We start from the raw sequence: 24672 nt of genomic DNA, 5'->3' as shown, positions 1-24672 counted from the left end.
ACTTTTCTAATGAGTTGGAGCTTTGAGCTGACAAAGTAGCACTTACATTGTTACACTGGGACATTCGCTCCGTTACACACATTGCTGGATACAACTCGCAACAATGTCACTTTCCTACTGTTGCATTTACGTTACAGGGAACAGGGGCTAAATTCCTATCTGAGAATTTCTAATTTGGCAGAACTAAGGGGGGAGGGGGAGGTTTAAGCAGATTTAAGTGACTGAGAGCAGTCCGGCAGCACTAAGGGGAGGTGAATGCAACTATTTTTGTGTGTTTGGGAAACTTTGTAGTGATTAGTTGGCGATAACTGAACGAATGTTGGGCCGGTGCGAGGTTAATAGTTTTTATTGCTTATTAAAAGCCATGGTAGAAGCAGGAGACCCCACTATATTACAAGCCCTTTCAGGGGGATGTGGTGGCTCTTAAAAGAGCCTTTGGGGCAGTTGGCCAGTGAGCCAGCTTATTTCTTCTTAGGGGCGGCTTTCTTTGCTTTAGCCACTTTGGGTTTGGCTGCTTTGGCCTTTGCGGGGCTTTTGGCAGCTTTGGGCTTCACGCTCTTTTTTGCGGGGCTCTTGGCCACTTTCTTGGCTTTGGCAGCTTTAGGCTTTATGGGGCTCTTCGCGGCCTTTGCTGCTTTCTTCGCCACCTTCTTTGGGCTCTTGGCGGCCTTTGCTGCTTTCTTCACCACCTTCTTTGGGCTCTTGGCGGCTGCGGACACCTTCTTGGGCTTCTTCGGGGACTTGGCTGCCTTCTTTGCTGCCGGTTTCTTGGCTTTGGCTGCTGCCGGTGCCGCCTTCTCCTTACTCTGCAGCTGCTTCTTGTTGAGCTTGAAGGACCCGGAGGCTCCGCTCCCTTTCACTTGGACAAGGGTCTCCTTACTGACCAAGCCCTTGAGAGCCAGCTTGAGGCGGCTGTTATTCTTCTCCACATCGTAACCTCCTGCAGCCAGAGCCTTCTTCAGAGCTGCCAGGGACACCCCGCTGCGCTCCTTGGAAGCGGATACGGCTTTGACTATCAGTTCGGACACACTGGGCCCAGATGGCTTCTTGGATTTAGTGGCCCCCGCTGCTTTCTTGCTCTGTTTCTTCTTCTTGGCTGCGGGTTCAGCCGGGGGAGGAGCAGGCGCCGTCTCAGCTGCTTCAGCCATTGCAAATCTTCTACTGATTTCTTATCAAAAGATAAATACGACATTGGAGCGTTTCAATTCTTCTTATATAGAATATTTCTGTCTGCTTATTGGCTGATTTTCATTCTGATACCGTTTTCTAATTGGACACAATTTAGCCACACCCACCGTTTACTTTCCGTGTTCAGCATTAGGGAGCTTTCATTCTGTGTTTCCTGCTTCTCAAAAAGCAAAGTTATTAATAATATCTACTTCCATAAATATCCCGGGGATTATACAGTCACTTGCAGGGTAAATGTCCCTGTCTCTGACAGAGATTTTCTGCATGTTGGTTACACGGATTGTCCCCAAACAGCCCCTGATATCTCAGGCGCACTCCTGTCAGTCTGGGTGAGGTTTTTATAAACCTTCAATTTTCCTTGTTCATTGGGATCTATTTCCTCCATCTCTTATCCCTGAGAGAGAGAGGGGTATGGGGAGGGATATCAGGGGGACAGTGAGGGGTTTGGAGGCTACAGAAGAAATCCGTGGGGGTTGCACTGGCAGAGAAGTAGCACAGTCCCGAACCTGCTGTAGTACAGTCATTGCAGCATTCACACAAGTCCCACTGCCTGCATTGTATTGTGTCATTAGTTACACTATCAGCACTAATAAAAGATATCTATGTATATATCACACGACTGGACACATTATTGCCCCACAGAGCTGACTTTATACCGGCAATTTTAAGTATGAAATCAAAGTATATTATATTATTGGAAGAGTTGTTACCAAGTGAGACTGGGAACACTCCAGCAAGATACAAATGTGCCCCCACTCCAGTCTGATTTCATATGTTGGGTGAAGTTAATTCTATGGAGTAAAACAATGCTCTCCAAGCTTATTGAGTTGTGGTCCAAGAACAATACACACAATCCCACAATCAGGTGGGAGGGGAGGAGTGAAGGTCTCAGAATATATAAAATAATATTGTGGTACTTGGACTTCTGTTTATATTTTTCATAGTTGGGGGACTAAAAATCTATGCTGGGAGGCTGCATTCAGCCAGTTGTACAGCCCTACAGTAGAAGAAATGGCTTCCATTATTATTATTATTATTTTATTATTATTAACACTTATTTATAAAGTGCCAACGTATTCCACAGCGCTGTGTAGTTGTATGTGTGGCGACTATGCATATATACCTGCAGGTGTATGATAGTAATATCATTTATTTGTATGAATGTATATAGTGCACAAGATGTTAATTAAGTAATTAAGGAATGCTTTGAAGTGCTTTTGTGGTAGTTACCTTGGTATTATATGGTGATGGGTGGGTGGTCAACACCAAGATATCACAGGAAGCCAACTGGAGGGTCTTTTGCATTTCAAAGTGGAAGTGTTTGTACAGTTGTTTATGGTGAGGCAGCTCCTTATGGGAACTACCTGACTGATTAACACAATAAGATTCTGATACCTGATTATCTTGTCAGCCAATCAGAATCTCACTGACCAAAGTAGGGATGTGTTCTAAAGGTCCCCATACACGGGCCGATTAGCTGCCGAATCGGTCCAAGGGACTGATATCAGCAGCTAATCGGCCCGTGTATGGGGAGAGCAGAGCGGCCTGGCTGACCGATATCTGGCCTGAAATTGGCCAGATCTCGATCGGCCAGGTTAGAAAATCTGGTCGGATCGGGGACCGCATCGGCTCGTTGATGCGGTCCCCGATCCGACTGCCCCATTGTCGCCCACAAAATCCGATCGTTTGGCCCCAGGGCCAAACGATCGGATTTTTTTTTTTAACCTAAATGCTCCCCGATATCGCCCACCCGTACGTGGGGATATCGGGGGAAGATCCGCTCGCTTGGCGACATCGCCAAGCGAGTGGATCTGCTCGTGAATGGCCACCTTTAGAGTATAACTTGTGAAGCTCTTAAGGTCCCCATACACGGGCAGATCCGATGCGGGAAGATCAAATGCGATGTCGCCAAGCAAGCGGATCTTCTCCCGATATCCCCACCTACGGCTGGGAGATATCGGAAGAACCCAGGGGCCAAACGATCAAATTATTATGTCGGGCACAGGAAAAGTCGGTCCGGGGACCACATCAACGAGCCAATGCGGTCCCTGATCCGACTAGATTTTCTAACCTGCCCGATGGAGATCTGGCAGATTTAAAGGAACAGTAACACCAAAAAATGAAAGTGTTTTAAAGTAATTAAAATATAATGTACAGTTGCCCTGCGCTGGTACAGCTGGGGTGTTTGCAACAGAAATGCTACTATAGTTTATATAGATGAGCTGCTATGTCAGCACAAGGGCAGCCATTGAAGCTGGGAAAAAGGAGAAAAGGCACAGGCACATAGCAGATAACAGATAAGCTTTGTAGAATATAATGGGGTTTTATCTGTTATCTGCTAAGTAACCTGTGCCTTTTCTCCTGTAAATGGCTGCCCCCGTGGCTACACAGAAGCTTTATTATATAAACTATAGTAGTCTTTCTAAGGAAAACACACCAGTTGTACCAGTGCAGGGCAGCATTACATTATATAGTAATTACTTTTATACACTTTCATTTTTTGGTGTTACTGTCCCTTTAAGGCCAGATATCGGTTGGGCAGGCCCGTCGGTAGTGCCCATACACTGGGCGATTAGCTGCCGATATTGGTCCCTTGGGGCCGATCAGCCTGTGTATGGGGACGTTTATACTCAGATTGATAGAAATATAGACACACACAAACAAAGATATATATATTAGTGATAGGGATTAAATTACTAAATGCTGTGATAGAGGTTAAATTACTTAATGCTGAATTTATACAAATTTTGTTTTAAATCACGAAGGTCTGAGAAAGTATTACTTCAGTTATTATGATTATCCTCACTATCTTCTCTTTGTCCAAGTTGCTCCGGCCTTGATTATCTCAGCTAATATTCAAGGCTAAGAGATCATAATAAAGCTTCAGCAGCTACTTAAATAATTTCTGTATTTCTACTAATAATTGCAATGTACCCACCCATGATACGTAAGCATAATGGGATGTGTTTTTCTATCTACTATATAAGTAATATCAAAACAAAATAAAGTTGTACTTGTTTGCAATAAACATACTGGTTGTATCATTTGTACAAGTTCCCTGATCAGCGCACATGCGCAGACGATATCAGATGTTTCGCCGACGCACAGATTAAATCGAACCAGTTCGTGACTGCTTAGATACAGTGCAGAGAAGCACAGACAGAGTTAAAGAAATTAACCCTTACAATTAGGTTAGTTAGAAGTGCTAAGTGCTTTGTCTCTGGGCTGGATAATCAAAATAAATTCGCTTAATCTCTGGAAAAGAACCGTGGTTGTTTCCTTTTACTTGGTTGTGTTAAATATTGGAATCCCCAGTATATTTGTAATAATATACTACATCAACACAATACAACATTTTGGTGCCGTGAATCTGATTGATCTAAAATTCAACATGTTGTAGCTCACTGTAGAGAAGAAAGCGCGATTCCAGTACTGCACGGCCTTTTGGGCTGCACAACAGCTTCTTACCACTCTTCTTTGGGTGCTTGCCCTCGGTTGTGCAAGCAGCAGCCGGTGCAGTAATGGAATGACGCTTTTCAGAGGGTTCTGTCAACTCCCATTTACTCGGGTAAGAAATGAACGTTGCTCCACGCTGTACAGGACAAGAGGTCTGAGGGACGTTTCCACTCCTCTCTCTTTTTAAAAACACTAGGCTTACAGCAGGTTACATTCCCTTGTAATTACCCTCAGCTTGAGGAGGGTGGGGTTTGATTAGTTCACCTTTACAGACTGCATAAATAGAACCACAGGCAGTCCAGTGAGCTGCTTACTAACAGGCTGGTGGCTGGTTGAATCAACTTGCTTTCATTTCAACTAAAAAGGGATAAGTATTCTTTACTAACTTTATCAAAACCATTGTGTTTTTTTACTGTTGGGTTTTATTTATTTTTTTTCATAAGTAATTGTTGTTTTTGGAGCTAATTTACAAAGTTTGTGGGATCCATAGGCTTACAGCAGGTTACATTCCCTTGTAATTACCCTCAGCTTGAGGAGGGTGGGGTTTGATTAGTTCACCTTTACAGACTGCATAAATAGAACCACAGGCAGTCCAGTGGAGCTTGCTCTGGTGGTAGGTGCTCTGTAAGTGATTGCTCTTTAAGTGGGACTCTGTAAGTGGAGTTATAAACTCAGGGAGTTAAACACTAAGGGAGTTAAAAACAAGGTAAAACAAGGTATTTACTACAAGTCCTTACACCTATTTTTGTTTAACTGTTCTTGTAACTGGGAGAATGAGTGGTAGCAACATTGAAGGTCTGACACAGTGCACAGCCTGCCACATGTATGCAGTTGTGGAACAACAGTTCCAAAGTGCATACCTCTGTTGTGGATGTGAGCGAATTGCCACTTTAGAGGCTCGCGTTAGAGTCCTAGAGGAACACGTCGCAACACTGCGTTCAATCAACAATCTTGAGAGGGGTCTCTTGTTAACTGAACAAGAACTAGTGGGGTCAGATAGTAGGGGGGGAGGGGAGCAGCAAAAGGATGATAGGGCAGTAAGCTGGGTGACAGTTAGAAAATCGAGTGTGGGGAAAAGGAAAAGGGAGGCTGCTCCAGGGTTTGCGCATCCCAACAGATTTGCCAGATTGTGTGAAGAAGATGGGAGTGTGAACTCTGGATTGGCGGTTCTAGGTGAGGCTGATCTCTCTAACAGCCGGGAGACCAGTTTCACTAGTAGTGGTGGGGAGGAGAGCAGAGCTAGGCCTAAACAGATGGTGGTTATTGGGGATTCGATCATTAGGAAAGTGGACAGGGTAATCTGTCGAGCGGATCGCTTCAACCGGACAGTTTGCTGTCTTCCTGGTGCCAGGGTTCGGCATGTGGTTGATCGGGTTGACACATTATTGGGAGGGGCTGGGCATGACCCGGCTGTCTTGGTACATATCGGTACTAACGACAAAATGAACGGTAGGTGGGGGACTTTAAAGAGTGAGTTCAGGGATCTAGGCTCTAAGATTAGGCAAAGGTCCTCCAATGTCATTTTTTTCGGAAATTTTGCCGGTGCCGCGTGCAAGTTTAGGGAGACAGCGGGAGCTTAGGGAGCTAAATGCGTGGCTAAAGTCTTGGTGTAGGAAGGAAGGGTTTGGGTTCCTAGAGCACTGGGCTGACTTTTCCTTGGGGTACAATCTATACAGCCCTGACGGATTGCACCTCAATGGAAGGGGGTCTGCTGTGCTAGGGGAGAGAATGGTTAAGAGGTTGGAGGAGTGTTTAAACTAGACAAGGGGGGGGTGGGTGAGCTAGAATTCCATGGGAAAATTAGTGTAGATGGGGTAGGGGGACTAGCAAAGGGTTGTGGGGGAGGAGTGAGGGGGGCATATAGTTTATCAGATAAGGAGCTTCCGTTACAAGGAAAGCAGTCTCATAATTGCCTTAGCTCTAATTCTCCCTTAGCTAATGTAAACATCAGAGGGAGAAGTAATAATCTCCGCTGCATGCTGGCTAATGCGCGTAGCTTGTCGGGTAAATTAGGGGAGCTGCAAGCTATTGCATGTATTGAAAATTATGATTTAATAGGTATCACTGAGACCTGGTGGGATGATAAATGCGACTGGGCTGTGAATTTAAATGGGTATACACTTTTTAGGAGGGACAGAGAGATTAAAAAGGGTGGAGGGGTTTGTCTTTACGTAAAGTCAGACTTAAAGCCATGTAATAAAGACATTACTAATGAAAACGTCGAATCTCTTTGGGTAGAAATTTCAGTAGGGCTGAAGGTCACAAAGAAAATGATCATTGGTGTATGTTATAAACCACCCCGTATAGATGAGGGGGATGAGGCCCAGCTATTGTTGCAAATGGAGGAGGCTTCAAAACTGGGTCAAGTTGTTGTTATGGGGGACTTTAATTATCCGGACATTGACTGGAGTAATGGGGTGGCTAAGTCAGAAAAAGCTAGTAGGTTTGTAAATATGCTAAATGACAACTTTTTATTTCAGGCAGTTCAAGAACCCACTAGGAATGACGCTATTTTGGACCTGGTGATTTCTAATAATAATGAACTTATCTCTAACATTTGTGTGGGTGAGCATTTGGGGAACAGTGATCACAACATGGTCTCCTTTGAGATAATGCTGCAGAGACAGCGCTATAAGGGAGTAACTAAAACACTCAATTTTAGACGTGCAGACTTTGCCAGTATAAGGGCATCTCTGCAATGTGTCAACTGGGAAAGGCTTTTCATGGGGTTAGACACAGAAGGAAAATGGAACATCTTTAAAACATTGCTTTGTAGGTATACACAACAGTATATCCCCCTAGTAAGCAAGGAGAGGCATCGCAAAGCGAAACCTTTATGGCTGAATAAAAGTGTTATTGTCGAGGTTGGTAAGAAAAAACGTGCTTTTAGGGCATTCAAGTTAGCTGGGACAGCAGAAACTTTCATCAGGTACAAGGAAGCAAATAAAGCATGCAAAAAAGCTATCAAGCAAGCTAAAATAGAAATGGAAAGGGATATTGCAGCTAGGAGTAAAAAGAATCCAAAATTATTTTTTAATTATGTGAATAGTAAAAAAATGAAGCAAGAAGGGGTGGGAACTTTATTATCACGGGGGGGTACGTTGGTTGATGAAAACGGGGAAAAAGCTGAAATTTTGAACTCTTATTTTTCATCTGTCTATACATCTGAGGAGCCAGATAATGAAGGCTTCCCTTGTAATATGCCCAGTTCTAGTAATTTAGCTACTGACGCATGGGTCACTCGGGAGGAAATTCAAAAGAGACTTGAACATGTAAAGGTAAACAAAGGTCCAGGGCCGGATGGGATTCATCCCAGGGTATTAAATGAGCTGAGCGCTGTGATTGCCAAACCTCTTCACTTAATTTTTCAGGATTCATTGAGGTCTGGCATGGTGCCAAGAGACTGGCGGATTGCTAATGTGGTGCCGTTATTTAAAAAGGGATCCCGTTCTCAGCCTGAAAACTATAGGCCTGTTAGTCTGACATCAGTAGTAGGAAAACTTTTGGAAGGGGTAATAAGGGATAGGGTACTTGAATACATTGCAGTTCACAATACTATTAGTTTGTGCCAGCATGGTTTTATGCGTAACAGATCTTGCCAGACTAATTTAGTTGCCTTTTATGAGGAGGTGAGTAGGAACCTTGATGCTGGAATGGCAGTTGATGTCATCTACTTGGACTTTGCTAAAGCGTTTGATACAGTACCTCACAGAAGGTTAATGATCAAATTAAGGAATATTGGCCTAGAACATAATATTTGTAATTGGATAGAGAACTGGCTGAAGGATAGAGTACAAAGAGTGGTTGTAAATGGAACATTTTCTAATTGGACCAGTGTGGTTAGTGGAGTACCGCAGGGGTCAGTCCTTGGGCCTTTGCTGTTTAACTTGTTTATTAATGACCTGGAGGTGGGCATAGAGAGTATTGTTTCTATTTTTGCTGATGACACTAAATTGTGCAAAACTATAAGTTCCATGCAGGATGCTGCCGCTTTGCAGAGCGATTTGACAAAATTAGATAACTGGGCAGCAAACTGGAAAATGAGGTTCAATGTTGATAAGTGCAAAGTTATGCACTTTGGTAGAAATAATATAAACGCAAACTATCTACTGAATGGTAGTGTGTTGGGGGTATCCTTAATGGAGAAGGATCTAGGGGTTTTTGTTGATAACAAGTTGTCTAATTCCAGGCAGTGTCATTCTGTGGCTACTAAAGCAAATAAAGTGCTGTCTTGTATAAAAAAGGGCATTGACTCAAGGGATGAGAACATAATTTTGCCCCTTTATAGGTCCCTGGTAAGGCCTCACCTTGAGTATGCAGTGCAGTTTTGGGCTCCAGTCCTTAAGAAGGATATTAATGAGCTGGAGAGAGTGCAGACACGTGCAACTAAACTGGTAAAGGGGATGGAGGATTTAAACTATGAGGTTAGACTGTCGAGGTTGGGGTTGTTTTCTCTGGAAAAGAGGCGCTTGCGAGGGGACATGATTACTCTGTACAAGTACATTAGAGGGGATTATAGGCAGTTGGGGGATGTTCTTTTTTCCCATAAAAACAATCAACGCACCAGAGGTCACCCCTTTAGATTAGAGGAACGGAGCTTCCATTTGAAGCAGCGTAGGGGGTTCCTCACGGTGAGGGCAGTGAGGTTGGGGAATGCCCTTCCTAGTGATGTGGTAATGGCAGATTCTGTTAATGCCTTTAAGAGGGGCCTGGATGAGTTCTTGATCAATCAGAATATCCAAGGCTATTGTGATACTAATATCTACAGTTAGTACTAGTGGTTGTATTTATAGTTTATGTATGTGAGTGTATAGATTGGTAGGTGTGGGTTAGGTGTGCTGGGTTTACTTGGATGGGTTGAACTTGATGGACACAGGTCTTTTTTCAACCCTATGTAACAATGTAACTATGTAACTATGAAGCGCGTTGCGGCCCCGCCCACCCGCTCTGAAAAGAGCCACCTCCTGGAGGATGCGGGCATCGATCCCGCTACCTCTCGCATGCTAAGCGAGCGCTCTACCATTTGAGCTAATCCCCCTCACGGTGCAGCGCCAGCACACAGGACCTCCGACAAACCTCAACTTGGGCAGTTTTTTCAAGCTACGGCGGCGTCTGTGTTGCTCGTTACGAGTACAGTTTGGCCTTTGCGGATGTCAAATGTGCTCAGGTCTTCCCAAGGGCAACGGAGGAGGTATTTTCTCTGACGGCGACCTACTTAGCAAGAGCAGGGGGCCAGTCTTCCATATAGCACCTTAACAATTATGTGGCTTAATTACGCCTTTGCTTGCTGCTGATTGGCCTTCATCGCGCCTAGTTAAAACGCTCTCAAAATCCGCGGCTCCACCTGCCGAAACCCGGGATCGAACCAGGGACCTTTAGATCTTCAGTCTAACGCTCTCCCAACTGAGCTATTTCGGCACAGCTGCAGCCGGCGGCAAGCGCCCTGCTAAGGCGTGGGCCTGCAGTCCAACCTTTGCTTGGCCCGTCTATCGCAAGCCCCAGCACTGCGGGTGCAGCGGGGGACTGTAGGTTTAACAGAGCAGTCCCTAGGTCGCTGCTTCAACTCTGGCTCCAAGGACACTTTTTCCAGTTTGCCACATGCTGCTTTTCCAAGCAAGTTAAACCACCAGTTGCTTAAAAAGGCTTCGAGTAGGGCAACAGACTGAAGGAAAACGGGGGTTTTCGGAAGAGCTCGACATGGGGCTCTTGTTCTCTTTTTTGCTCCACCCTAAGTTTTAGAGGTCAAAATATTTGTCCTTTTGAAAGACTTGCAAAATGCACATTGGCTATGCCTCAGTCTGTTTATGACATAAGTCACTGCAATTTTTTGTAAGGGTGTATGCAGTAGAGCACACCAGGGTGGACACCAGACGCCCGCCGCTTGCAGCCTCGTTAGCGCAGTAGGTAGCGCGTCAGTCTCATAATCTGAAGGTCGTGAGTTCGATCCTCACACGGGGCAGACTTTTGGAAGGCTTCGGCTTCTGTTGGGTTTCTCAAGAGAACTGTCACCCCCTCCCGTCGGCGCTCCTTTCCGGCCTTCGATAGCTCAGCTGGTAGAGCGGAGGACTGTAGGTGTGATACAGCAATCCTTAGGTCGCTGGTTCAATTCCGGCTCGAAGGATGCTTTCTTAGAGCTCGCGCTGCCCGTTCCGGTGCTGCTTTCTTACTTTTTGTTTTGTTTTCATTCAAGCCAATCCTGCGTACAACTTAGAAAAATGAAGAATTTTAGCATGATGCACACAGTGAGAAGACTGCACAGGCTGTAATGCAGACACGTTCCCACTGCAAATCTCCTCTCTGAAGGTTGCAAAGGACAGATTGGAAGCGCTTTTGCCCTGTACCCTGCATGGGCAGGCATGGCTGCAAAGTGGCGACATCCGCGGGTCACTATGGCGGCAACCTTTTTAAAAAGCGCTCGTCCGTGCCGCAATAGAGGACGCTGTGCGTGGGCCGGGAATCGAACCCGGGTCAACTGCTTGGAAGGCAGCTATGCTCACCACTATACCACCAACGCCAGAGGCGCTCTGGTGGGCGCAGGTTCTGTGACAGCGGATGTCTCAAACGGAAGACGCTCTGAAATGCAATAAGGGCGCTCAGGTCGCAGCTCTGATCTGGGCTCTTTCACGTTCGTTCTCCATACCCACCTGTGGCCTTTAATCGCAACAAAGGCCAAAGTTGCACACCTGAGCATAGCAGAAATCTTTAGGCACTGGACCAATCAATGGGCTCGCCAAGCAGTTGGAATAGCAAAAGCGGCGCTTCCCATACCGGGAGTCGAACCCGGGCCGCCTGGGTGAAAACCAGGAATCCTAACCGCTAGACCATATGGGACCCTGGGAGCCCGGCGCACCGTGGTGTGCGTTTACTCACTCGGGAAACGCTCTTCTGCCCGCATGGCGGGAATTCTCAAGGAAACAGCTTTGCCTCTAGTTTGGAGGATGACCCAAATAGGAATTGCCTTGGCCTTTGCTTGAGAACCACTTTAACCCTTGGCAATTTGACACCGTCCATAAAGGATTTGCAGTTTCCAGCCCTCGGTGGTCTGTGTCGTAGCTCACTGTAGAGAAGAAAGCGCGATTCCAGTACTGCACGGCCTTTTGGGCTGCACAACAGCTTCTTACCACTCTTCTTTGGGTGCTTGCCCTCGGTTGTGCAAGCAGCAGCCGGTGCAGTAATGGAATGACGCTTTTCAGAGGGTTCTGTCAACTCCCATTTACTCGGGTAAGAAATGAACGTTGCTCCACGCTGTACAGGACAAGAGGTCTGAGGGACGTTTCCACTCCTCTCTCTTTTTAAAAACACTAGACAGAAGCGCGTTGCGGCCCCGCCCACCCGCTCTGAAAAGAGCCTCCTCCTGGAGGATGCGGGCATCGATCCCGCTACCTCTCACATGCTAAGCGAGCGCTCTACCATTTGAGCTAATCCCCCTCACGGTGCAGCGCCAGCACACAGGACCTCTGACAAACCTCAACTTGGGCAGTTTTTTCAAGCTACGGCGGCATCTGTGTTGCTCGTTACGAGTACAGTTTGGCCTTTGCGGATGTCAAATGTGCTCAGGTCTTCCCAAGGGCAACGGAGGAGGTATTTTCTCTGACGGCGACCTACTTAGCAAGAGCAGGGGGCCAATCTTCCATATAGCACCTTAACAATTATGTGGCTTAATTACGCCTTTGCTTGCTGCTGATTGGCCTTCATCGCGCCTAGTTAAAACGCTCTCAAAATCCGCGGCTCCACCTGCCGAAACCCGGGATCGAACCAGGGACCTTTAGATCTTCAGTCTAACGCTCTCCCAACTGAGCTATTTCGGCACAGCTGCAGTCGGCGGCAAGCGCCCTGCTAAGGCGTGGGCCTGCAGTCCAACCTTTGGTTGGCCCGTCTATCGCAAGCCCCAGCACTGCGGGTGCAGCGGGGGACTGTAGGTTTAACAGAGCAGTCCCTAGGTCGCTGCTTCAACTCTGGCTCCAAGGACACTTTTTCCAGTTTGCCACATGCTGCTTTTCCAAGCAAGTTAAACCACCAGTTGCTTAAAAAGGCTTCGAGTAGGGCAACAGACTGAAGGAAAACGGGGGTTTTCGGAAGAGCTCGACATGGGGCTCTTGTTCTCTTTTTGCTCCACCCTAAGTTTTAGAGGTCAAAATATTTGTCCTTTTGAAAGACTTGCAAAATGCACATTGGCTATGCCTCAGTCTGTTTATGACATAAGTCACTGCAATTTTTTGTAAGGGTGTATGCAGTAGAGCACACCAGGGTGGACACCAGACGCCCGCCGCTTGCAGCCTCGTTAGCGCAGTAGGTAGCGCGTCAGTCTCATAATCTGAAGGTCGTGAGTTCGATCCTCACACGGGGCAGACTTTTGGAAGGCTTCGGCTTCTGTTGGGTTTCTCAAATGAACTGTCACCCCCTCCCGTCGGCGCGCCTTTCCGGCCTTCCATAGCTCAGCTGGTAGAGCGGAGGACTGTAGGTGTGATACAGCAATCCTTAGGTCGCTGGTTCAATTCCGGCTCGAAGGATGCTTTCTTAGAGCTCGCGCTGCCCGTTCCGGTGCTGCTTTCTTACTTTTTGTTTTGTTTTCATTCAAGCCAATCCTGCGTACAACTTAGAAAAATGAAGAATTTTAGCATGATGCACACAGTGAGAAGACTGCACAGGCTGTAATGCAGACACGTTCCCACTGCAAATCTCCTCTCTGAAGGTTGCAAAGGACAGATTGGAAGCGCTTTTGCCCTGTACCCTGCATGGGCAGGCATGGCTGCAAAGTGGCGACATCCGCGGGTCACTATGGCGGCAACCTTTTTAAAAAGCGCTCGTCCGTGCCGCAATAGAGGATGCTGTGCGTTGGCCGGGAATCGAACCCGGGTCAACTGCTTGGAAGGCAGCTATGCTCACCACTATACCACCAACGCCAGAGGCGCTCTGGCGGGCGCAGGTTCTGTGACAGCGGATGTCTCAAACGGAAGACGCTCTGAAATGCAATAAGGGCGCTCAGGTCGCAGCTCTGATCTGGGCTCTTTCACGTTCGTTCTCCATACCCACCTGTGGCCTTTAATCGCAACAAAGGCCAAAGTTGCACACCTGAGCATAGCAGAAATCTTTAGGCACTGGACCAATCAATGGGCTCGCCAAGCAGTTGGAATAGCAAAAGCGGCGCTTCCCATACCGGGAGTCGAACCCGGGCCGCCTGGGTGAAAACCAGGAATCCTAACCGCTAGACCATATGGGACCCTGGGAGCCCGGCGCACCGTGGTGTGCGTTTACTCACTCGGGAAACGCTCTTCTGCCCGCATGGCGGGAATTCTCAAGGAAACAGCTTTGCCTCTAGTTTGGAGGATGACCCAAATAGGAATTGCCTTGGCCTTTGCTTGAGAACCACTTTAACCCTTGGCAATTTGACACCGTCCATAAAGGATTTGCAGTTTCCAGCCCTCGGTGGTCTGTGTCGTAGCTCACTGTAGAGAAGAAAGCGCGATTCCAGTACTGCACGGCCTTTTGGGCTGCACAACAGCTTCTTACCACTCTTCTTTGGGTGCTTGCCCTCGGTTGTGCAAGCAGCAGCCGGTGCAGTAATGGAATGACGCTTTTCAGAGGGTTCTGTCAACTCCCATTTACTCGGGTAAGAAATGAACGTTGCTCCACGCTGTACAGGACAAGAGGTCTGAGGGACGTTTCCACTCCTCTCTCTTTTTAAAAACACTAGACAGAAGCGCGTTGCGGCCCCCGCCCACCCGCTCTGAAAAGGGCCTCCTCCTGGAGGATGCGGGCATCGATCCCGCTACCTCTCGCATGCTAAGCGAGCGCTCTACCATTTGAGCTAATCCCCCTCACGGTGCAGCGCCAGCACACAGGACCTCCGACAAACCTCAACTTGGGCAGTTTTTTCAAGCTACGGCGGCGTCTGTGTTGCTCGTTACGAGTACAGTTTGGCCTTTGCGGATGTCAAATGTGCTCAGGTCTTCCCAAGGGCAACGGAGGAGGTATTTTCTCTGACGGCGACCTACTTAGCAAGAGCAGGGGGCCAGTCTTCCATATAGCACCTTAACAATTATGTGGCTTAATTACGCCTTTGCTTGCTGCTGATTGGCCTTCATCGCGCCTAGTTAAAACGCTCTCAAAATCCGCGGCTCCACCTGCCGAAACCCGGGATCGAACCAGGGACCTTTAGATCTTCAGTCTAACGCTCTCCCAACTGAGCTATTTCGGCACAGCTGCAGCCGGCGGCAAGCGCCCTGCTAAGGCGTGGGCCTGCAGTCCAACCTTTGGTTGGCCCGTCTATCGCAAGCCCCAGCACTGCGGGTGCAGCGGGGGACTGTAGGTTTAACAGAGCAGTCCCTAGGTCGCTGCTTCAACTCTGGCTCCAAGGACACTTTTTCCAGTTTGCCACATGCTGCTTTTCCAAGCAAGTTAAACCACCAGTTGCTTAAAAAGGCTTCGAGTAGGGCAACAGACTGAAGGAAAACGGGGGTTTTCGGAAGAGCTCGACATGGGGCTCTTGTTCTCTTTTTTGCTCCACCCTAAGTTTTAGAGGTCAAAATATTTGTCCTTTTGAAAGACTTGCAAAATGCACATTGGCTATGCCTCAGTCTGTTTATGACATAAGTCACTGCAATTTTTTGTAAGGGTGTATGCAGTAGAGCACACCAGGGTGGACACCAGACGCCCGCCGCTTGCAGCCTCGTTAGCGCAGTAGGTAGCGCGTCAGTCTCATAATCTGAAGGTCGTGAGTTCGATCCTCACACGGGGCAGACTTTTGGAAGGCTTCGGCTTCTGTTGGGTTTCTCAAATGAACTGTCACCCCCTCCCGTCGGCGCGCCTTTCCGGCCTTCCATAGCTCAGCTGGTAGAGCGGAGGACTGTAGGTGTGATACAGCAATCCTTAGGTCGCTGGTTCAATTCCGGCTCGAAGGATGCTTTCTTAGAGCTCGCGCTGCCCGTTCCGGTGCTGCTTTCTTACTTTTTGTTTTGTTTTCATTCAAGCCAATCCTGCGTACAACTTAGAAAAATGAAGAATTTTAGCATGATGCACACAGTGAGAAGACTGCACAGGCTGTAATGCAGACACGTTCCCACTGCAAATCTCCTCTCTGAAGGTTGCAAAGGACAGATTGGAAGCGCTTTTGCCCTGTACCCTGCATGGGCAGGCATGGCTGCAAAGTGGCGACATCCGCGGGTCACTATGGCGGCAACCTTTTTAAAAAGCGCTCGTCCGTGCCGCAATAGAGGACGCTGTGCGTTGGCCGGGAATCGAACCCGGGTCAACTGCTTGGAAGGCAGCTATGCTCACCACTATACCACCAACGCCAGAGGCGCTCTGGCGGGCGCAGGTTCTGTGACAGCGGATGTCTCAAACGGAAGACGCTCTGAAATGCAATAAGGGCGCTCAGGTCGCAGCTCTGATCTGGGCTCTTTCACGTTCGTTCTCCATACCCACCTGTGGCCTTTAATCGCAACAAAGGCCAAAGTTGCACACCTGAGCATAGCAGAAATCTTTAGGCACTGGACCAATCAATGGGCTCGCCAAGCAGTTGGAATAGCAAAAGCGGCGCTTCCCATACCGGGAGTCGAACCCGGGCCGCCTGGGTGAAAACCAGGAATCCTAACCGCTAGACCATATGGGACCCTGGGAGCCCGGCGCACCGTGGTGTGCGTTTACTCACTCGGGAAACGCTCTTCTGCCCGCATGGCGGGAATTCTCAAGGAAACAGCTTTGCCTCTAGTTTGGAGGATGACCCAAATAGGAATTGCCTTGGCCTTTGCTTGAGAACCACTTTAACCCTTGGCAATTTGACACCGTCCATAAAGGATTTGCAGTTTCCAGCCCTCGGTGGTCTGTGTCGTAGCTCACTGTAGAGAAGAAAGCGCGATTCCAGTACTGCACGGCCTTTTGGGCTGCACAACAGCTTCTTACCACTCTTCTTTGGGTGCTTGCCCTCGGTTGTGCAAGCAGCAGCCGGTGCAGTAATGGAATGACGCTTTTCAGAGGGTTCTGTCAACTCCCATTTACTCGGGTAAGAAATGAACGTTGCTCCACGCTGTACAGGACAAGAGGTCTGAGGGACGTTTCCACTCCTCTCTCTTTTTAAAAACACTAGACAGAAGCGCGTTGCGGCCCCGCCCACCCGCTCTGAAAAGAGCCCCCTCCTGGAGGATGCGGGCATCGATCCCGCTACCTCTCGCATGCTAAGCGAGCGCTCTACCATTTGAGCTAATCCCCCTCACGGTGCAGCGCCAGCACACAGGACCTCCGACAAACCTCAACTTGGGCAGTTTTTTCAAGCTACGGCGGCGTCTGTGTTGCTCGTTACGAGTACAGTTTGGCCTTTGCGGATGTCAAATGTGCTCAGGTCTTCCCAAGGGCAACGGAGGAGGTATTTTCTCTGACGGCGACCTACTTAGCAAGAGCAGGGGGCCAGTCTTCCATATAGCACCTTAACAATTATGTGGCTTAATTACGCCTTTGCTTGCTGCTGATTGGCCTTCATCGCGCCTAGTTAAAACGCTCTCAAAATCCGCGGCTCCACCTGCCGAAACCCGGGATCGAACCAGGGACCTTTAGATCTTCAGTCTAACGCTCTCCCAACTGAGCTATTTCGGCACAGCTGCAGCCGGCGGCAAGCGCCCTGCTAAGGCGTGGGCCTGCAGTCCAACCTTTGGTTGGCCCGTCTATCGCAAGCCCCAGCACTGCGGGTGCAGCGGGGGACTGTAGGTTTAACAGAGCAGTCCCTAGGTCGCTGCTTCAACTCTGGCTCCAAGGACACTTTTTCCAGTTTGCCACATGCTGCTTTTCCAAGCAAGTTAAACCACCAGTTGCTTAAAAAGGCTTCGAGTAGGGCAACAGACTGAAGGAAAACGGGGGTTTTCGGAAGAGCTCGACATGGGGCTCTTGTTCTCTTTTTTGCTCCACCCTAAGTTTTAGAGGTCAAAATATTTGTCCTTTTGAAAGACTTGCAAAATGCACATTGGCTATGCCTCAGTCTGTTTATGACATAAGTCACTGCAATTTTTTGTAAGGGTGTATGCAGTAGAGCACACCAGGGTGGACACCAGACGCCCGCCGCTTGCAGCCTCGTTAGCCGCAGTAGGTAGCGCGTCAGTCTCATAATCTGAAGGTCGTGAGTTCGATCCTCACACGGGGCAGACTTTTGGAAGGCTTCGGCTTCTGTTGGGTTTCTCAGAGAACTGTCACCCCCTCCCGTCGGCGCGCCTTTCCGGCCTTCCATAGCTCAGCTGGTAGAGCGGAGGACTGTAGGTGTGATACAGCAATCCTTAGGTCGCTGGTTCAATTCCGGCTCGAAGGATGCTTTCTTAGAGCTCGCGCTGCCCGTTCCGGTGCTGCTTTCTTACTTTTTGTTTTGTTTTCATTCAAGCCAATCCTGCGTACAACTTAGAAAAATGAAGAATTTTAGCATGATGCACACAGTGAGAAGACTGCACAGGCTGTAATGCAGACACGTTCCCACTGCAAATCTCCTCTCTGAAGGTTGCAAAGGACAGATTGGAAGCGCTTTTGCCCTGTACCCTGCATGGGCAGGCATGGCTGCAAAGTGGCGACATCCGCGGGTCACTATGGCGGCAACCTTTTTAAAAAGCGCTCGTCCGTGCCGCAATAGAGGACGCTGTGCGTTGGCCGGGAATCGAACCCGGGTCAACTGCTTGGAAGGCAGCTATGCTCACCACTATACCACCAACGCCATAGGCGCTCTGGCGGGCGCAGGTTCTGTGACAGCGGATGTCTCAAACGGAAGACGCTCTGAAATGCAATAAGGGCGCTCAGGTCGCAGCTCTGATCTGGGCTCTTTCACGTTCGTTCTCCATACCCACCTGTGGCCTTTAATCGCAACAAAGGCCAAAGTTGCACACCTGAGCATAGCAGAAATCTTTAGGCACTGGACCAATCAATGGGCTCGCCAAGCAGTTGGAATAGCAAAAGCGGCGCTTCCCATACCGGAAGTCGAACCCGGGCCGCCTGGGTGAAAACCAGGAATCCTAACCGCTAGACCATATGGGACCCTGGGAGCCCGGCGCACCGTGGTGTGCGTTTACTCACTCGGGAAACGCTCTTCTGCCCGCATGGCGGGAATTCTCAAGGAAACAGCTTTGCCTCTAGTTTGGAGGATGACCCAAATAGGAATTGCCTTGGCCTTTGCTTGAGAACCACTTTAACCCTTGGCAATTTGACACCGTCCATAAAGGATTTGCAGTTTCCAGCCCTCGGTGGTCTGTGTCGTAGCTCACTGTAGAGAAGAAAGCGCGATTCCAGTACTGCACGGCCTTTTGGGCTGCACAACAGCTTCTTACCACTCTTCTTTGGGTGCTTGCCCTCGGTTGTGCAAGCAGCAGCCGGTGCAGTAATGGAATGACGCTTTTCAGAGGGTTCTGTCAACTCCCATTTACTCGGGTAAGAAATGAACGTTGCTCCACGCTGTACAGGACAAGAGGTCTGAGGGACGTTTCCACTCCTCTCTCTTTTTAAAAACACTAGACAGAAGCGCGTTGCGGCCCCCGCCCACCCGCTCTGAAAAGAGCCACCTCCTGGAGGATGCGGGCATCGATCCCGCTACCTCTCGCATGCTAAGCGAGCGCTCTACCATTTGAGCTAATCCCCCTCACGCTGCAGCGCCAGCACACAGGACCTCCGACAAACCTCAACTTGGGCAGTTTTTTCAAGCTACGGCGGCGTCTGTGTTGCTCGTTACGAGTACAGTTTGGCCTTTGCGGATGTCAAATGTGCTCAGGTCTTCCCAAGGGCAACGGAGGAGGTATTTTCTCTGACGGCGACCTACTTAGCAAGAGCAGGGGGCCAGTCTTCCATATAGCACCTTAACAATTATGTGGCTTAATTACGCCTTTGCTTGCTGCTGATTGGCCTTCATCGCGCCTAGTTAAAACGCTCTCAAAAGACAAGCGCCCTGCTAAGGCGTGGGCCTGCAGTCCAACCTTTGCTTGGCCCGTCTATCGCAAGCCCCAGCACTGCGGGTGCAGCGGGGGACTGTAGGTTTAACAGAGCAGTCCCTAGGTCGCTGCTTCAACTCTGGCTCCAAGGACACTTTTTCCAGTTTGCCACATGCTGCTTTTCCAAGCAAGTTAAACCACCAGTTGCTTAAAAAGGCTTCGAGTAGGGCAACAGACTGAAGGAAAACGGGGGTTTTCGGAAGAGCTCGACATGGGGCTCTTGTTCTCTTTTTTGCAAGTCTTTCAAAAGGACAAATATTTTGACCTCTAAAACTTAGGGTGGAGCAAAAAAGAGAACAAGAGCCCCATGTCGAGCTCTTCCGAAAACCCCCGTTTTCCTTCAGTCTGTTGCCCTACTCGAAGCCTTTTTAAGCAACTGGTGGTTTAACTTGCTTGGAAAAGCAGCATGTGGCAAACTGGAAAAAGTGTCCTTGGAGCCAGAGTTGAAGCAGCGACCTAGGGACTGCTCTGTTAAACCTACAGTCCCCCGCTGCACCCGCAGTGCTGGGGCTTGCGATAGACGGGCCAAGCAAAGGTTGGACTGCAGGCCCACGCCTTAGCAGGGCGCTTGTCTTTGAGAGCGTTTTAACTAGGCGCGATGAAGGCCAATCAGCAGCAAGCAAAGGCGTAATTAAGCCCACATAATTGTTAAGGTGCTATATGGAAGACTGGCCCCCTGCTCTTGCTAAGTAGGTCGCCGTCAGAGAAAATACCTCCTCCGTTGCCCTTGGGAAGACCTGAGCACATTTGACATCCGCAAAGGCCAAACTGTACTCGTAACGAGCAACACAGACGCCGCCGTAGCTTGAAAAAACTGCCCAAGTTGAGGTTTGTCGGAGGTCCTGTGTGCTGGCGCTGCAGCGTGAGGGGGATTAGCTCAAATGGTAGGAGCGCTCGCTTAGCATGCGAGAGGTAGCGGGATCGATGCCCGCATCCTCCAGGAGGTGGCTCTTTTCAGAGCGGGTGGGCGGGGCCGCAACGCGCTTCTGTCTAGTGTTTTTAAAAAGAGAGAGGAGTGGAAACGTCCCTCAGACCTCTTGTCCTGTACAGCGTGGAGCAACGTTCATTTCTTACCCGAGTAAATGGGAGTTGACAGAACCCTCTGAAAAGCGTCATTCCATTACTGCACCGGCTGCTGCTTGCACAACCGAGGGCAAGCACCCAAAGAAGAGTGGTAAGAAGCTGTTGTGCAGCCCAAAGGCCGTGCAGTACTGGAATCGCGCTTTCTTCTCTACAGTGAGCTACGACACAGACCACCGAGGGCTGGAAACTGCAAATCCTTTATGGACGGTGTCAAATTGCCAAGGGTTAAAGTGGTTCTCAAGCAAAGGCCAAGGCAATTCCTATTTGGGTCATCCTCCAAACTAGAGGCAAAGCTGTTTCCTTGAGAATTCCCGCCATGCGGGCAGAAGAGCGTTTCCCGAGTGAGTAAACGCACACCACGGTGCGCCGGGCTCCCAGGGTCCCATATGGTCTAGCGGTTAGGATTCCTGGTTTTCACCCAGGCGGCCCGGGTTCGACTTCCGGTATGGGAAGCGCCGCTTTTGCTATTCCAACTGCTTGGCGAGCCCATTGATTGGTCCAGTGCCTAAAGATTTCTGCTATGCTCAGGTGTGCAACTTTGGCCTTTGTTGCGATTAAAGGCCACAGGTGGGTATGGAGAACGAACGTGAAAGAGCCCAGATCAGAGCTGCCGACCTGAGCGCCCTTATTGCATTTCAGAGCGTCTTCCGTTTGAGACATCCGCTGTCACAGAACCTGCGCCCGCCAGAGCGCCTATGGCGTTGGTGGTATAGTGGTGAGCATAGCTGCCTTCCAAGCAGTTGACCCGGGTTCGATTCCCGGCCAACGCACAGCGTCCTCTATTGCGGCACGGACGAGCGCTTTTTAAAAAGGTTGCCGCCATAGTGACCCGCGGATGTCGCCACTTTGCAGCCATGCCTGCCCATGCAGGGTACAGGGCAAAAGCGCTTCCAATCTGTCCTTTGCAACCTTCAGAGAGGAGATTTGCAGTGGGAACGTGTCTGCATTACAGCCTGTGCAGTCTTCTCACTGTGTGCATCATGCTAAAATTCTTCATTTTTCTAAGTTGTACGCAGGATTGGCTTGAATGAAAACAAAACAAAAAGTAAGAAAGCAGCACCGGAACGGGCAGCGCGAGCTCTAAGAAAGCATCCTTCGAGCTGGAATTGAACCAGCGACCTAAGGATTGCTGTATCACACCTACAGTCCTCCGCTCTACCAGCTGAGCTTATGAAGGCCGGAAAGGCGCGCCGACGGGAGGGGGTGACAGTTCTCTTGAGAAACCCAACAGAAGCCGAAGCCTTCCAAAAGTCTGCCCCGTGTGAGGATCGAACTCACGACCTTCAGATTATGAGACTGACGCGCTACCTACTGCGCTAACGAGGCTGCAAGCGGCGGCGTCTGGTGTCCACCCTGGTGTGCTCTACTGCATACACCCTTACAAAAAATTGCAGTGACTTATGTCATAAACAGACTGAGGCATAGCCAATGTGCATTTTGCAAGTCTTTCAAAAGGACAAATATTTTGACCTCTAAAACTTAGGGTGGAGCAAAAAAGAGAACAAGAGCCCATGTCGAGCTCTTCCGAAAACCCCCGTTTTCCTTCAGTCTGTTGCCCTACTCGAAGCCTTTTTAAGCAACTGGTGGTTTAACTTGCTTGGAAAAGCAGCATGTGGCAACTGGAAAAAGTGTCCTTGGAGCCAGAGTTGAAGCAGCGACCTAGGGACTGCTCTGTTAACCTACAGTCCGCTGCACCGCAGTGCTGGGGCTTGCGATAGACGGGCCAACCAAAGGTTGGACTGCAGGCCACGCCTTAGCAGGGCGCTTGCCGCCGGCTGCAGCTGTGCCGAAATAGCTCAGTTGGGAGAGCGTTAGACTGAAGATCTAAAGGTCCCTGGTTCGATCCCGGTTTCGGCAGGTGGAGCCGCGGATTTGAGAGCGTTTTAACTAGGCGCGATGAAGGCCAATCAGCAGCAAGCAAAGGCGTAATTAAGCCACATAATTGTTAAGGTGCTATATGGAAGACTGGCCCCCTGCTCTTGCTAAGTAGGTCGCCGTCAGAGAAAATACCTCCCTCGTTGCCCTTGGGAAGACCTGAGCACATTTGACATCCGCAAGGCCAAACTGTACTCGTAACGAGCAACACAGACGCCCGTAGCTTGAAAAAACTGCCCAAGTTGAGGTTTGTCGGAGGTCCTGTGTGCTGGCGCTGCACCGTGAGGGGGATTAGCTCAAATGGTAGAGCGCTCGCTTAGCATGCGAGAGGTAGCGGGATCGATGCCCGCATCCTCCAGGAGGTGGCTCTTTTCAGAGCGGGTGGGCGGGGCCGCAACGCGCTTCTGTCTAGTGTTTTTAAAAAGAAGAAGGAGTGGAAACGTCCCTCAGACCTCTTGTCCTGTACAGCGTGGAGCAACGTTCATTTCTTACCCGAGTAAATGGGAGTTGACAGAACCCTCTGAAAGGCGTCATTCCATTACTGCACCGGCTGCTGCTTGCACAACCGAGGGCAAGCACCCAAAGAAGAGTGGTAAGAAGCTGTTGTGCAGCCCAAAAGGCCGTGCAGTACTGGAATCGCGCTTTCTTCTCTACAGTGAGCTACGACACAGACCACCGAGGGCTGGAAACTGCAAATCCTTTATGGACGGTGTCAAATTGCAAGGGTTAAAGTGGTTCTCAAGCAAAGCCAAGGCAATTCCTATTTGGGTCATCCCCCAAACTAGAGGCAAAGCTGTTTCCTTGAGAATTCCCGCCATGCGGGCAGAAGAGCGTTTCCCGAGTGAGTAAACGCACACCACGGTGCGCCGGGCTCCCAGGGTCCCATATGGTCTAGCGGTTAGGATTCCTGGTTTTCACCCAGGCGGCCCGGGTTCGACTCCCGGTATGGGAAGCGCCGCTTTTGCTATTCCAACTGCTTGGCGAGCCCATTGATTGGTCCAGTGCCTAAGATTTCTGCTATGCTCAGGTGTGCAACTTTGGCCTTTGTTGCGATTAAAGGCCACAGGTGGGTATGGAGAACGAACGTGAAAGAGCCCAGATCAGAGCTGCGACTGAGCGCCCTTATTGCATTTCAGAGCGTCTTCCGTTTGAGACATCCGCTGTCACAGAACTGCGCCCGCAGAGCGCCTATGGCGTTGGTGGTATAGTGTGGAGCATAGCTGCCTTCCAAGCAGTTGACCCGGGTTCGATTCCCGGCCAACGCACAGCGTCCTTTATTGCGGACGGACGAGCGCTTTTTAAAAAGGTTGCCGCCATAGTGACCGCGCGATGTCGCACTTTTTGCAGCCATGCCTGCCCATGCAGGGTACAGGGCAAAAGCGCTTCCAATCTGTCCTTTGCAACCTTCAGAGAGGAGATTTGCAGTGGGAACGTGTCTGCATTACAGCCTGTGCAGTCTTCTCACTGTGTGCATCATGCTAAAATTCTTCATTTTCTAAGTTGTACGCAGGATTGGCTTGAATGAAAACAAAACAAAAAGTAAGAAAGCAGCACCGGAACGGGCAGCGCGAGCTCTAAGAAAGCATCCTTCGAGCCGGAATTGAACCAGCGACCTAAGGATTGCTGTATCACACCTACAGTCCTCCGCTCTACCAGCTGAGCTATGGAAGGCCGGAAAGGCGCGCCGACGGAGGGGTGACAGTTCTCTTGAGAAACCCAACAGAAGCCGAAGCCTTCCAAAAGTCTGCCCCGTGTGAGGATCGAACTCACGACCTTCAGATTATGAGACTGACGCGCTACCTACTGCGCTAACGAGGTGCAAGCGGCGGGCGTCTGGTGTCCACCCTGTGTGGCTCTACTGCATACACCCTTACAAAAAATTGCAGTGACTTATGTCATAAACAGACTGAGGCATAGCCAATGTGCATTTTGCAAGTCTTTCAAAAGGACAAATATTTTGACCTCTAAAACTTAGGGTGGAGCAAAAAAGAGAACAAGAGCCCCATGTCGAGCTCTTCCGAAAACCCCCGTTTTCCTTCAGTCTGTTGCCCTACTCGAAGCCTTTTTAAGCAACTGGTGTTTTAACTTGCTTGGAAAAGCAGCATGTGGCAAACTGGAAAAGTGT

General features: G+C 49.4%; 1 protein-coding gene and 36 non-coding genes across 37 annotated transcripts; 15 read left to right on the top strand and 22 right to left on the bottom strand.

Annotated features, from left to right (window-relative positions):
• Positions 1-414: 414 nt before the first annotated feature.
• Positions 415-1739, bottom strand: LOC100493093 (histone H1B). The gene has a single exon (XM_018089858.2). The coding sequence runs from the start codon at positions 1146-1148 to the stop codon at positions 462-464; it is 687 nt and encodes a 228-aa protein (XP_017945347.2). The 5' UTR covers positions 1149-1739; the 3' UTR covers positions 415-461.
• Positions 1740-9609: 7870 nt separating this feature from the next.
• trnaa-agc lies at positions 9610-9682 on the bottom strand. Its single transcript has one exon. It is a non-coding gene; the product is annotated as a tRNA-Ala (tRNA).
• Positions 9683-9989: 307 nt separating this feature from the next.
• trnaf-gaa lies at positions 9990-10062 on the bottom strand. The gene has a single exon. It is a non-coding gene; the product is annotated as a tRNA-Phe (tRNA).
• A 468-nt stretch (positions 10063-10530) lies between these two features.
• Positions 10531-10603, top strand: trnam-cau. The gene has a single exon. It is a non-coding gene; the product is annotated as a tRNA-Met (tRNA).
• Positions 10604-10679: 76 nt separating this feature from the next.
• trnay-gua lies at positions 10680-10765 on the top strand. Its single transcript is given in 2 exon segments — positions 10680-10716; positions 10730-10765. It is a non-coding gene; the product is annotated as a tRNA-Tyr (tRNA).
• A 321-nt stretch (positions 10766-11086) lies between these two features.
• Positions 11087-11158, bottom strand: trnag-ucc. The gene has a single exon. It is a non-coding gene; the product is annotated as a tRNA-Gly (tRNA).
• A 245-nt stretch (positions 11159-11403) lies between these two features.
• On the bottom strand, positions 11404-11475 carry trnae-uuc. Its single transcript has one exon. It is a non-coding gene; the product is annotated as a tRNA-Glu (tRNA).
• A 524-nt stretch (positions 11476-11999) lies between these two features.
• trnaa-agc lies at positions 12000-12072 on the bottom strand. Its single transcript has one exon. It is a non-coding gene; the product is annotated as a tRNA-Ala (tRNA).
• Positions 12073-12379: 307 nt separating this feature from the next.
• trnaf-gaa lies at positions 12380-12452 on the bottom strand. The gene has a single exon. It is a non-coding gene; the product is annotated as a tRNA-Phe (tRNA).
• A 467-nt stretch (positions 12453-12919) lies between these two features.
• Positions 12920-12992, top strand: trnam-cau. The gene has a single exon. It is a non-coding gene; the product is annotated as a tRNA-Met (tRNA).
• Positions 12993-13068: 76 nt separating this feature from the next.
• trnay-gua lies at positions 13069-13154 on the top strand. Its single transcript is given in 2 exon segments — positions 13069-13105; positions 13119-13154. It is a non-coding gene; the product is annotated as a tRNA-Tyr (tRNA).
• Positions 13155-13475: 321 nt separating this feature from the next.
• On the bottom strand, positions 13476-13547 carry trnag-ucc. Its single transcript has one exon. It is a non-coding gene; the product is annotated as a tRNA-Gly (tRNA).
• Positions 13548-13792: 245 nt separating this feature from the next.
• Positions 13793-13864, bottom strand: trnae-uuc. The gene has a single exon. It is a non-coding gene; the product is annotated as a tRNA-Glu (tRNA).
• Positions 13865-14389: 525 nt separating this feature from the next.
• On the bottom strand, positions 14390-14462 carry trnaa-agc. Its single transcript has one exon. It is a non-coding gene; the product is annotated as a tRNA-Ala (tRNA).
• Positions 14463-14769: 307 nt separating this feature from the next.
• trnaf-gaa lies at positions 14770-14842 on the bottom strand. Its single transcript has one exon. It is a non-coding gene; the product is annotated as a tRNA-Phe (tRNA).
• Positions 14843-15310: 468 nt separating this feature from the next.
• Positions 15311-15383, top strand: trnam-cau. The gene has a single exon. It is a non-coding gene; the product is annotated as a tRNA-Met (tRNA).
• A 76-nt stretch (positions 15384-15459) lies between these two features.
• On the top strand, positions 15460-15545 carry trnay-gua. The gene is given in 2 exon segments: positions 15460-15496; positions 15510-15545. It is a non-coding gene; the product is annotated as a tRNA-Tyr (tRNA).
• Positions 15546-15866: 321 nt separating this feature from the next.
• trnag-ucc lies at positions 15867-15938 on the bottom strand. The gene has a single exon. It is a non-coding gene; the product is annotated as a tRNA-Gly (tRNA).
• Positions 15939-16183: 245 nt separating this feature from the next.
• On the bottom strand, positions 16184-16255 carry trnae-uuc. The gene has a single exon. It is a non-coding gene; the product is annotated as a tRNA-Glu (tRNA).
• Positions 16256-16779: 524 nt separating this feature from the next.
• Positions 16780-16852, bottom strand: trnaa-agc. Its single transcript has one exon. It is a non-coding gene; the product is annotated as a tRNA-Ala (tRNA).
• Positions 16853-17159: 307 nt separating this feature from the next.
• On the bottom strand, positions 17160-17232 carry trnaf-gaa. The gene has a single exon. It is a non-coding gene; the product is annotated as a tRNA-Phe (tRNA).
• Positions 17233-17700: 468 nt separating this feature from the next.
• On the top strand, positions 17701-17774 carry trnam-cau. The gene has a single exon. It is a non-coding gene; the product is annotated as a tRNA-Met (tRNA).
• Positions 17775-17849: 75 nt separating this feature from the next.
• On the top strand, positions 17850-17935 carry trnay-gua. Its single transcript is given in 2 exon segments — positions 17850-17886; positions 17900-17935. It is a non-coding gene; the product is annotated as a tRNA-Tyr (tRNA).
• A 321-nt stretch (positions 17936-18256) lies between these two features.
• On the bottom strand, positions 18257-18328 carry trnag-ucc. Its single transcript has one exon. It is a non-coding gene; the product is annotated as a tRNA-Gly (tRNA).
• A 245-nt stretch (positions 18329-18573) lies between these two features.
• On the bottom strand, positions 18574-18645 carry trnae-uuc. The gene has a single exon. It is a non-coding gene; the product is annotated as a tRNA-Glu (tRNA).
• Positions 18646-19170: 525 nt separating this feature from the next.
• On the bottom strand, positions 19171-19243 carry trnaa-agc. Its single transcript has one exon. It is a non-coding gene; the product is annotated as a tRNA-Ala (tRNA).
• Positions 19244-20455: 1212 nt separating this feature from the next.
• Positions 20456-20529, top strand: trnaa-agc. Its single transcript has one exon. It is a non-coding gene; the product is annotated as a tRNA-Ala (tRNA).
• A 523-nt stretch (positions 20530-21052) lies between these two features.
• trnae-uuc lies at positions 21053-21124 on the top strand. The gene has a single exon. It is a non-coding gene; the product is annotated as a tRNA-Glu (tRNA).
• Positions 21125-21370: 246 nt separating this feature from the next.
• trnag-ucc lies at positions 21371-21442 on the top strand. Its single transcript has one exon. It is a non-coding gene; the product is annotated as a tRNA-Gly (tRNA).
• Positions 21443-21763: 321 nt separating this feature from the next.
• On the bottom strand, positions 21764-21849 carry trnay-gua. The gene is given in 2 exon segments: positions 21764-21799; positions 21813-21849. It is a non-coding gene; the product is annotated as a tRNA-Tyr (tRNA).
• Positions 21850-21925: 76 nt separating this feature from the next.
• On the bottom strand, positions 21926-21998 carry trnam-cau. The gene has a single exon. It is a non-coding gene; the product is annotated as a tRNA-Met (tRNA).
• Positions 21999-22457: 459 nt separating this feature from the next.
• On the top strand, positions 22458-22529 carry trnaf-gaa. Its single transcript has one exon. It is a non-coding gene; the product is annotated as a tRNA-Phe (tRNA).
• A 303-nt stretch (positions 22530-22832) lies between these two features.
• On the top strand, positions 22833-22905 carry trnaa-agc. Its single transcript has one exon. It is a non-coding gene; the product is annotated as a tRNA-Ala (tRNA).
• Positions 22906-23427: 522 nt separating this feature from the next.
• trnae-uuc lies at positions 23428-23499 on the top strand. Its single transcript has one exon. It is a non-coding gene; the product is annotated as a tRNA-Glu (tRNA).
• A 241-nt stretch (positions 23500-23740) lies between these two features.
• Positions 23741-23812, top strand: trnag-ucc. The gene has a single exon. It is a non-coding gene; the product is annotated as a tRNA-Gly (tRNA).
• Positions 23813-24132: 320 nt separating this feature from the next.
• trnay-gua lies at positions 24133-24218 on the bottom strand. Its single transcript is given in 2 exon segments — positions 24133-24168; positions 24182-24218. It is a non-coding gene; the product is annotated as a tRNA-Tyr (tRNA).
• A 74-nt stretch (positions 24219-24292) lies between these two features.
• trnam-cau lies at positions 24293-24365 on the bottom strand. Its single transcript has one exon. It is a non-coding gene; the product is annotated as a tRNA-Met (tRNA).
• Between the last annotated feature and the right edge of the window lie 307 nt (positions 24366-24672).

This window comes from Xenopus tropicalis, chromosome 3, assembly GCF_000004195.4.
Source record: "Xenopus tropicalis strain Nigerian chromosome 3, UCB_Xtro_10.0, whole genome shotgun sequence".
In the NCBI taxonomy this organism is placed as follows: Eukaryota; Metazoa; Chordata; class Amphibia; order Anura; family Pipidae; genus Xenopus; species Xenopus tropicalis.
This window is presented reverse-complemented; position numbering and strand designations above follow the sequence as displayed.

Coding starts and splice junctions, on each gene's coding strand:
- LOC100493093 (XM_018089858.2), bottom strand. CDS start 1,148: ATGGCTGAAGCAGCTGAGACGGCGCCTGCTCCTCCCCCGGCTGAACCC.